At 46.8% G+C, this 10,179-nt stretch overlaps 1 protein-coding gene across 1 annotated transcript; it reads right to left on the reverse strand.

Moving 5' to 3' along the window:
* Positions 1 to 2,446: 2,446 nt before the first annotated feature.
* Positions 2,447 to 9,948, reverse strand: PTGS2 (prostaglandin-endoperoxide synthase 2). The gene is made up of 10 exons (XM_083867745.1): positions 9,882 to 9,948; positions 9,436 to 9,552; positions 9,182 to 9,325; positions 8,620 to 8,763; positions 8,059 to 8,240; positions 7,173 to 7,256; positions 6,754 to 7,000; positions 5,562 to 5,848; positions 5,255 to 5,402; positions 2,447 to 5,122 (listed from the first exon to the last, which is right to left on the reverse strand). The coding sequence occupies exons 1-10, from the start codon at positions 9,934 to 9,936 to the stop codon at positions 4,716 to 4,718; spliced, it is 1,815 nt and encodes a 604-aa protein (XP_083723871.1). The 5' UTR covers positions 9,937 to 9,948; the 3' UTR covers positions 2,447 to 4,715.
* Positions 9,949 to 10,179: the final 231 nt, after the last annotated feature.

The following is a 10,179-nucleotide window of genomic DNA, read 5'->3' on the forward strand; positions in this document are numbered from 1 at the left end:
CACCTCTGGCTCTGCTTTCTTGAGCTTTGGCTGGATGTGAATACTGAGATTTTCAGTGCGGACTCAGGATTTTCAGACAAGAAAATCACAGAATAAAAAATCTGGTTGGGTTTGATTTTGGTTGTGATCAGTGTCTTGCCAATATTAATGAAAATATCTGGACTTACTCTATAAGTAAGTATAAGATAAGTATAAGAAGTCCCAGATTTTATGCTAATAGGGAAAAAAAGAGGATCAGAAGAAAGAATTACAAATTGAATCCAATCTGTTGCTCCTCAGTATGTTACTTGCAAACTGAAATGCCAGATTAAAGAAAGAGGAGCACTCAGCTCTTCCCAAGGAGAGTATTTGCCGTATGATATTCCTTTGGGATATTGCCACATTTCTGCCTTGTGTGGCTCTTTTCATGTGTTTCATGCAAAGGGGGTAGGATGTCTCAAATCACTGCCTTTTCCATATTTAGAGCATAGAGCTACAGCCTGCTCTTTTCTGTTCTATATCTACATTCCTACAACATTAAGGTATTTTCCTGGTCTTCCAAAGGGAACAGCACAGATTTGCAATAAGCTTTCCAGAGTTGTTCACCTATTTCACTGGCTGTGGACAGGCAGGGAACACATGCCAGATCCATTCCCTCTCTCCAGCTGAGCCACCTGTTGACTTTTCTGGATTGATGCTGAAAACCAAAGGATTATTTTCTTGCGGCCACCTGTTACTCGAAGGTCTCCTGGAAACTGGAAAAGCAGCTGCCTTGGGAGCTCAGTATAAAGCTCAGCTCAGCTCAGGTGCAGAACCAATCTGGTCAGATGCCTGCAGGGCTCCGACTCAGTGCGTGTGAGGAATTCCTACGCAGTGGGCAGAGAGTGAGTGATGCTGGGGAAAGCCTTTGGCAGGGATGGGAGGTGACCTGCTCCCAAAGCATGGAGTTCCCATCAGCCTGGATGGACTTCCTGCTGAGCCCCCCTCTTTTTTCACACTCCCTGGGGTGAAACAGTTCCCTCCACCCAGGCTGGGGAGCAAGAATTTGGTAGGGCAGGTTTCCTCTAGGGAACATTCTTGTCTTTTGTGTCATCAGGACGTGCCCCTGCTCAGAGGGAAGGAGGAGCTCCTCCTCGATCAAACTATCTCAGCCATCATGCTCCAATCCATTTGGGCTGGCCCTTCCCTAATTAGGGCAGCAGTCACCCAAAACACCTTCTCCATGGATGATCCTGCAGCCGCCTGATTGCTGCCCGTCATCTCCCACTGAAACCACCGGCCTTGTCTTCACTCCTCCTTTGCTCAGTTTCCTCCTCAAACACGGAAGTGGCAATTCAATTGTGGGGACAATGAGCTGACTGGGTGTCAAAGGAAAAAAGCCCCACATGTGGTCTGTACCTGCCCCCATTCACCCACAGCCTGGGGAGGCACTGAAGTGATGCTTTAGCAAGGGTTCTCAGGACATTGCATTGAGATTGAGGATGGTCACTGAATTGATGAGGAATGAATGGTGGGGAGAATTGCTGGAATTCTAGGTGCCTGGGTACAGGAGGAATGCAAAGGAACTGCATGTCTGTGGAGATGGAAATGAGCCCCAAAGCAGAGGCAGAACTGTCACACTTGCAGGGCTGGAGAGATGTTGGGAATATTGACCTGTGGGACACTGGGATGAGATTGGACCAAAGAGGACTTTGGGTGGCTGGAAGGAAGGTGACTCTGGATGAAGTACTGTGTCTCTGGGGTTGGTCTCTAGGCAGAGGCTGTGAGAGGACAGGGCACCAATATTGGGATGGGGGAAGTACTGAGGACAGTCAGCAGTGGGATGGTTGAGAGGGCCTGAGGTGACAGAGGTTGGTGCAGGTGATGAGTGACAGGGAGTACAGTGATCTCCTGGGATGTCTCCTTCCCATCTTCCCCTCGTTTCTCACCAGAGGTGGAAATGTAGGGAAGAGGCTGGGCGGCCTCAAAGATGCTCACTGCAAGAGAAGGACACATTGTTCAAGCTCCTGGCTCCAGCTTTCAGGAAGCACAGCCCTGCTCTAGTCTACTGGTCACTTGCATCCCAAAGCAGTTTCCCCTTCTGGAGAATGCCAAGCATGAAAGGGAACAGCTCTGGGCTGTTCTAGCCTGGGAAAAGGGAAGAGAGGAAGGGAAGTCAGTTACACCAAGGTGGTGTTGTGCAACTCCAGTATTGTACTTTCCCTTTGAAACTGCCAAGGCGGTGCTGGCACTCTGCTGTAGATAAGAGGAGCTGGCTCCTCCAGGGATGGAACAGTGAAATCCTTTTTCACTTGAGGCCAAAGGGGAAAAAATATTCCATCTGGGCAACTTAAGCTACAGACATCTTGTGTTTGACACATTGGAAAATTTAGTGCTGCTGGTAATGCTCTGTAATTCTCCATGTGATCAATTAACAAATTGTTCCATTCTAAATACTGTTGAAGGAAAACACAAACAAAGGAGTCCATAAAGGTAACGTTTTCAATTTATTTATATAAACAATTTCATTTTAAAAGCATTGTTGTCCTACAAAAATAATGTGAAAAACAATTCACAGATTTTTAAATAAATAATCTCAAACATCCACACTTAATGGTCACAGAGTACAAAACGCAGAGTGCACAGGAATCCTTGCTGAAGCAGTCTGGAACTTAACTCAAATGAGATGGTCTGAGGAATTCCTCTGTACCTACCCCAAAATAACTCAATCTGTCCAGACTTGCCTCCCTTTGACCCTCTGCCAAATGCTGTTCCTGGGCTGATGGCAGAAGGGTGCTCTGAAGGGTGCCCAGAGCTGGATCTGATGGACAGTTTGCACGAGGAACAAGTGTCCGAGCAGTGTTCACTCGTTAGCACATACAGTACTGACCACCTCTGGACACAAGGGGAGAGAAGGTTTTCCCTTCTTCGTGCTTCAAACACAGAAAGGAAAACAAATGCCCTTCTTGATCCCACAGCATCCATACCAAGGACCAGTCCAGATCAGTCACTGGTATTGATGGCTGCAGGAGAGCTTGGTTCTGCTGTTCATGGCCACAATTACAGACCCACCCAGCACGAGGCATGGTTGGCTCTACACAAATCCATGGAAACAGAAGCCACAGACAAACTACACTGCTGCCAGAGCTGGTACAATGCACAAGCCTCTACAAGTGCTTGAGAGTTCAGATGAAATAGAAAACTTAAGTCCTTTTTCACAAGTAGTCAAGGAATTTTGGGCAGGGGCACAGAATACCCGGTTGCTGCTCTATTCCAGTCTGAAGTGACATTTTCTTTTTCCCTATAGTTCCCCAGCTGCTTTTATGGGAAGATCATCTTCTACATTTCCTCTCTAGAAATTAAAAAAAGATACCCTTACATGCAAAGTCTGAAGTCCTATACAAGATCCTGTGTTACCTGTGTGCCCAGATGAGACTAGATATTTTACTGCTGGATTAGGACCAACATGACTAGGAGATTTTGTGCTGGCCAGTTTTAAAGCTTAAGCCACTTACTTAAAATACCTCAGTTTATAAATTATAAATAAAATATTATCCCTCCTCCCCTACCCCCAATAAATAAAAGTACAAACTGCATGTACAGCTTGTGCACAGAGGCAGAGCTACCTCCTGTGTCTGGAAGTGCTGCTGAGTCTCTTGTGTTCAGTTCTCTGTGTATTTACAGAGCTGCTCAGTTTACAGCCCCCCTGTTTTTGGGAGCACAAAGCCACAGCACACCCTAACTCCAGCTATACTGTCCTTCTGTCCTTAGAGTAACAGACATTAAAACTATATTATCAAGTAGACCAGAGAACTACAGCTATGAAAAGAATCCCTGTGCCTTAGGCTAAGTTTAAGACCTCCCCAGAGTTACATAATAAAAACATCCCTATCCAAATGCAAACAGCCTTGAATTGCAGCCTGAGAGTCAGTTACTGCTAAGCTCAGTATCTCATTCTCACCCCTTATAAAACTAATACATCTGTCACACTTCCTTCAAAAAGAAGTAGAACCCAGGAAAAGTACTATTTTCTTTAAATAGTTAAAACACTAAAAACATTTTTTAGAAGTTGTTAAAAAATTACCTTAAATACTTAAAACATTAAAAACATATCTTTAAAAAGTTGTAAAAAAATTGACTTACATCTAAATTGAGATGTGGATTTGTACATAAGAGACATGAAGTTATGATACAAAGTGCCCTATCTGCAGTAAAGGAGAGGTAGTATCAAAAACAAATGCAATGCATTTTCTGACCTTACATAAAGAAGTGGGTATCAAGTATATATATTTTTTTGTTAATTTTTGAGTGCTCATATGAAAACCATAATCTCTTCTGGCAGTTTTCATTAAGTCAGATTTTTTTTTTTTTGTACTTTTAGGTCAATAGCTGCTTTTTCAAGCTGCTGAGAAAAGAAGTTGCTTTTGTAGTGTTATGTGACCTATGAGAACTGCCAGACAGAATCACCACCACTCCCTTTCATCAAGTATTAAAACAATAGTAAAAAGAAGGTGGACCTTCTATCCACTTTGGAATACATCATTCTGTTACAGAAGATTTTAAACAAGGGATTCACCACTGTTAAAGCTGAAACACAGAAAATCCCTTTTGTAAACGGAAGCCTTACCTCAGTAAGGAATTTTAAGGCAACCCCCACAATGAAGATGCTCAAGTTGTTTTTTTTTTTTTTTAAATACTAAGCCATAAATAGAATAAATAGCACAGTTAAATAAATAAATAGACAGATAGCTGGATTTCTAGAGCTCAGCAGAGCGCTCTTTCAGCAGGAGCGTGGGGTTGATATCCTCCATGGCAGTTTTTGAGGTACTAACGTTAATGGTGGCCTCAGTGGGCTCGGGAGGCAGGATGTGGAAGGCAGTGAAGGGACAGCCCTTGACGTTGTTGCAAACGAGCTTCTGCAGGGAGGCTGTGTTGACGATGTCGAAGCCCACCTTGCCCCCGAAGGTGCTGGGCTTCCAGTACTCGGGGGAGCAGATGGCGTTGCCCATCAGCCCCTTCAGGGAGAAGGGCGCCCCCATCTCCACCATGGTCTCGCCAAAGATGGCCCCAGGCCGGGGCTTCTCCACCAGCAGCCCTGGGTACAGCTCCATGGCGTCGATGTCCCCGTACAGCTCCTCCAGCTCTGCCGCCATCTCCTTTTCTCCTGCAATGAGGGAAAACTCTGAGTGGAAAAATCCCATTTTCTGTGCGAGTCTGTCCAGTAATGACACTGCAGGACTCTGTGGGCATTTTAAGGCAATGTCTCTCATTTGGTGGGAAGGATGAGGACTGTTACCTGTAAGCTCTTCGAAGGATCGGAATGGTTTCAGCATGAAGCGTTTCCTGTACTCGTTCAAGGACTGGTACCTCATCTGCCTGCTCTGGTCAATGGAGGCCTTTGCCACTTTCTGTACTGCAACAGGAACGTTCTTCCCACCAGCAACCTGTTCATGAAAGAGGAAAAGCTGTAAGATCTCCTGATACAAGTCACGAGGAAGTTGTGCCTTTCCAGTAATTAGTTTTAAATAGCTTTATCCCATTCCCTTGTCCCATCCCCACCTCATGCCTCTGTCAGTTCACCATCAACTTGAGGAAGGACCTACCCTGCCAGCACTTTGCTTGGAGAAAGATTTGATCATATGGGAAAGCCCGTGCTCCAGCATGATGGAGTTGTTGTAGAGGAACTGCTGGAAGGTGTACTCCTGGTCATGGATCTGGAAGGTGTCAGGCAGCAGTGGGTGCCAGTGGTAGAGAGTGTTGAACTCAGCTGCGATGCGGTTCTGGTACTGAAACTTCTGGTTGAACAGCAGCTCGGGGTCAAACTTCAGCTTGAAGTGGTACCCACTCAGGTGCTGCACATAGTCTTCTATAACGATCTTGATTGTCTCTCCTGTTGGACAAAGAACAGGAGAGAATGTTGGCACTGCTTCTCTGTGGCAGGGAAAATACCATTTCTGAACTGTTCTAAAATATACTAGAGTGATCAGGACAACAAACGCTTTTCTGTCATCTCTCCTAGAAAGGAATTTGTGTATTTTATGTAACTAAGACGCAGAACAGTACTTTAGATCCCAAGAGTTCTGGGCTGTGGGTAGTGACATGTTTTCTACAGCCTGTTTTCCACCTCCCAAGACACAATTCCTTGCACCCTCCACAGAACAGCACACACCAGTATTTACACTGTGTTCAGTTATACAATATCTCTAGGATAGAGGGAGGGGATAATGAAGAAAGCTGACATCTGAAAGCAAATTTCAGCTTCTGAACTACATAATACAATTGTTTTGGTTTACGGTTTCAGTTTGGGCAAGGCTTTTTCCAGCTTAGAGCACATTACCATTTACATAAGATGAAATACCACTGAGCACACAATTAGGCAGGAGAACTATGCAGAGTTACATTTTACATAACCGTCTGAACTTTAGACTTAATCACAGCCATTCTTTGAAAGCATACCTGAGCTGACCCAACCCTAGGGAAAAAAAAACCCAAAACCCCAGATCAGGGAGCCTGAGGTCATCCAGCCTTACAGGCTTTCTCTGAGAAAGGAACCTGAGCTTCCTGTCTTTTCACTACTTTCAGTTCTGCTTCCCTCAGAAAAGGGAACTGAGTGTCCCTGAGTCTTCTTCAGTTCCATCTTTAGCAGAAAGAGGAGGGAGGGAGCTGCATCTCAACACAATCCCCACGACAGGCCATGAAGGAGCCACTCACAGTCCAGTTTTACAGGACAGCTTCCCCCTCACTGCAGCCATGCAGGCTGGAGCTGGAGCTGCACGCAGCAGCAGGGGCCCTCACCTATCAGAATGAGCCGGGTGGTCTGGAAGAGCTGCTCGTCGTCCCACTCGGGGTGCTGGCGCTTGAGTATGTCGCAGACGCGGTTGTGCTCGCGCAGCCAGATCGTGGCGTACATCATCAGCCCCGGCACCAGCCCAAACACCTCCTGCCCCACGGAGAACTGCAGGTGCTCGGGCACGTGGGGTGGGTACAGCATCTCTGCCTGTGTGTCCCGCACCGTCGGAGGGTACATCTCTCCATTGATCATCTGTGCCAGGGGGAAACAACAGGAGTCGTGAGCTGCGACACTTGGGTTAAGCTCTGTCGACTCTCTCAGCTCTGACTCACGCACTTTAGATCACCTACACCATTCACACAGCACTAATTTAGGTAATCTGTGCCATCCAGTAAGGAGGGAGGAATTCTGAGCTAAGACATACCTGGTATTTTAGCTTTCCATCCTTTCGAAGCCTCAGTTTAAGCTGTCTCTCCAGAGTCTCTCCATAAATGTGGTTCAAGTCAACCTATAAAACAAAAGCATTTGGGACATGAAGCCATCCTGCATTTTTTGCTATTTTAGGATAAGTCCCCATTCTATGGATACCAACAGGAGTTCACCCCCTAGATGTTTACCTTTTAATTATATTACCGCTACCTTATAAGTATCATGCACCGATATTTAAGATGAAGCCAAATTATTTCCTGGCAACTGGAGCCATCTCTGCGTAAGAGGAGGCTGTTACATTGGCAATTTAAAAGGACACTGTTTAAAGTGTCAGCAACTTTTTATTATGCAGATAGCTTTCTATATATACACACACAATTTATAGCTATAGTCTGGACATAAGAGTGACACTTATGGTGAAGAACTCTTTATCCAAAGTAAGTCTTGTAGGCAAAGATCTTAAATCCAAGTCTGCTTCTGAAGTTCTTTTTAAACTAAGGCTATTAGCAGTACATAAGCAATATTTAAGTGCTGGATACAGCTCTTAGGAGCTGACAGAGTCCAGAGAAGTTTTGGATGCCCACTACACCTAACATGATTTAGGTGAATACAGATTTTTGGGGAACAACAAGATCAATGGGCAGGTATTTTAAACAAAACCACTTGTGCAGAGCACACAGTTCTGACCCAGGAAAAGATGCTGCCGAACACTGGAATTTGGCCTGAGGAGTAGTTACAGAAGGGGTAATCCCACAGGACTGTGGCACAGTGTGTGCACAGGTGTTTGTGTCCCCTGGCAACACGCAGGATGCCATTCCAGCCATTCCAGCCTCTCAGCAGCTCCCCAAGAGCACGGGCCGTGTCCCCGGCCGTGACCGTACCCCGTGGCCGAGCGCTCTGGTGAAGGCAGGGCCCCGCTTGTGGTCTGTCTTGAAGAACTGGTGGGTGAAGTGCTGGGCAAAGAATGTGAACATCACGTTTGTGCCTTGTGGGTCGGGAATAAACTTTCTCCTCAGCAAAAACTTCTCCACGATCAGCTTTGAATCCGGGAGCTCTTTCTTTCCTGTGGGAGAAACAGACAGTGAGATACTCAAGACAACCCTTCATGCAATACTGAAGTTTATTCCTAACAAAATGGCTTAAGACTTTCAGTGGAATATAATGACAGCAACATACAAGCAAGGGGGATTAGCTATTTTTCTATGCTCACTTTCTTGATTTTATTAGAAATTTATAAATACCCGCTTTTAGCATATAACTCAATACCAAGAGCCAGAATAATATCTTTCAGATCTTTAAACAATATATCCAAAATATAGTTATTCCTAAAGTCAACTACACTGAAAAAAGGCTACAGACAAGCAGGTCTCATAGGAACCACTACTGATTTTTTCCTCTTAGAAAAGACCAAGCAATCATTACGTGTCTGGTTTATTCCTCACCTTTAACACCCATTGGCGTTGGGCAGTCAAGTCCTACTGGTGGAAGGCTTCTCGTGTAGTAGGAAAGATTGGAATAAGCTTCCCAGCTTTTGTAACTGTAGTCACTATTGTAAGTTGGTGGGCTGTCAATCAAGTGTGATCTTGCTGAAAGACAAATAAGTATTTGGTTATTTTTAACTGTACATTTTAGTCTCAAAAAGTAAATCACAAAGCCAGATCTTTCGCATATATTTGGCAGCAGTTGCGAATTCCACACGTATCAGTTCCTGATGTTGAATATGATTATAGTTACTGAATAACAGGACTAGATCCTGGCTGATCAGCTAGATCTCACTATTAACACGAGCAATGGCTTGATAAGTTCATGTCAGCAAAATCCTGCAGAAAGCAGAATCAAGGTGCAGTTCAGCATGTCTCATACAAGCCTGAATCATGCAGAAGTCTTAAATTTTGGCGTTTCAACTTCAGTGCAATTTAGGCTGCTTGGTTTGTAGACAGATCAATGCAGTGCAATATTCTGGAGTAAGCTTTAAGAGGACTGGAAGAGACAATTCACACTTACACGTTAGTACATATCTCATAATAGCATCCCGTAGGAAGGGAATGTTGTTGATGATATTCCAGGCTCCTTGGAAGTGGGTGAGGATGTAGTGGACAGTGTTTGGGGATGGTTTCAGTGCTAGCCTCAGCCACGTGAAGAATTCCGCTGCCAACGACAATGGGAAGGTAATTATTGATTAGCCACGGAGGATAACGTGCAATGCTGGGACCGGATCCTGCATTTCATTTCCAGGGAGAGGGGTGTGGGATACTCACGTGTGGTGCAGTTCTGCCCGTAGAAGCCTGTCCGGGTGCAGTCGCACTCGTAGCGATCCGGCCCAGCGGTCATGCACACGCCTCTGTTCTGGCAGGGGTTCGAGCAGCAGGGGTTGGCTGCGGGGGAACCAGAGCTCGGGTCAGCACCTCTGCCACACACTCCCACCTCCCCAGCACTTTACACAGCGAACGAGAACGCCCCGGAGTTTAGCGCTGAGCAGGAAAGCATCCCAGCCACCATCCGCCCGCGGTAACCTCTGCGCTACCAGGCAGCAGCTTTTAAAAGCGCAGGAATTCGCCTCTTGTCTGCTGCCAGCAATACCCCCCCTCAGAAGGCAAGATCACCCCTGGCAGGCCAGCGGGGTCTGGCCCCACACCCAGCAGAGCAGTGGCAAAGCGAGCGAGCAGCGGGGAAAGCAGCAGGGCAAAGCGCGGGGCGCACTCACCGGCGCGGCCGGCGGCCAGGAGCGCGGCCAGCAGGGCCACAGGGAGCAGCTGCATGGCGGGGCGGGCTCGGCGGCTCGGAGTGCCGGCCCTGGCCGCACACTCCTTATTTATAGAACTCCGAGGGACCCGGGCTGAGTCACCGACCGGAAGCATCGGCGGGGGAAATTTTCTCTTCCCGCCCCGGCCCGCCCCGGCCCGGCTCCGCTGGGCTCCGCTCAGGTGTGAAGGGCCCGCCCGGCAGGGGCGAGGGGCCGGCCCGGGGCTGTGCCAGCCGGGGACCCGCGGACTGACCGCTCC

This window comes from Zosterops lateralis (genome assembly GCF_965231275.1).
Source record: "Zosterops lateralis genome assembly, chromosome: 9".
NCBI lineage: Eukaryota > Metazoa > Chordata > Aves > Passeriformes > Zosteropidae > Zosterops > Zosterops lateralis.

Bases quoted from the DNA above. Each gene is read 5' to 3' on its own strand.
- PTGS2 (XM_083867745.1), bottom strand. From the start codon at position 9,936: ATGCAGCTGCTCCCTGTGGCCCTGCTGGCCGCGCTCCTGGCCGCCGGC. The intron at 7,001-7,172 runs GTATGTCTTAGC...CCCCTGGCACAG, and splicing joins ATGGAAAGCTAAAATACCAG to ATGATCAATGGAGAGATGTA. The intron at 5,123-5,254 runs GTAACAGTCCTC...CCCTCATTGCAG, and splicing joins ATCCTTCGAAGAGCTTACAG to GAGAAAAGGAGATGGCGGCA.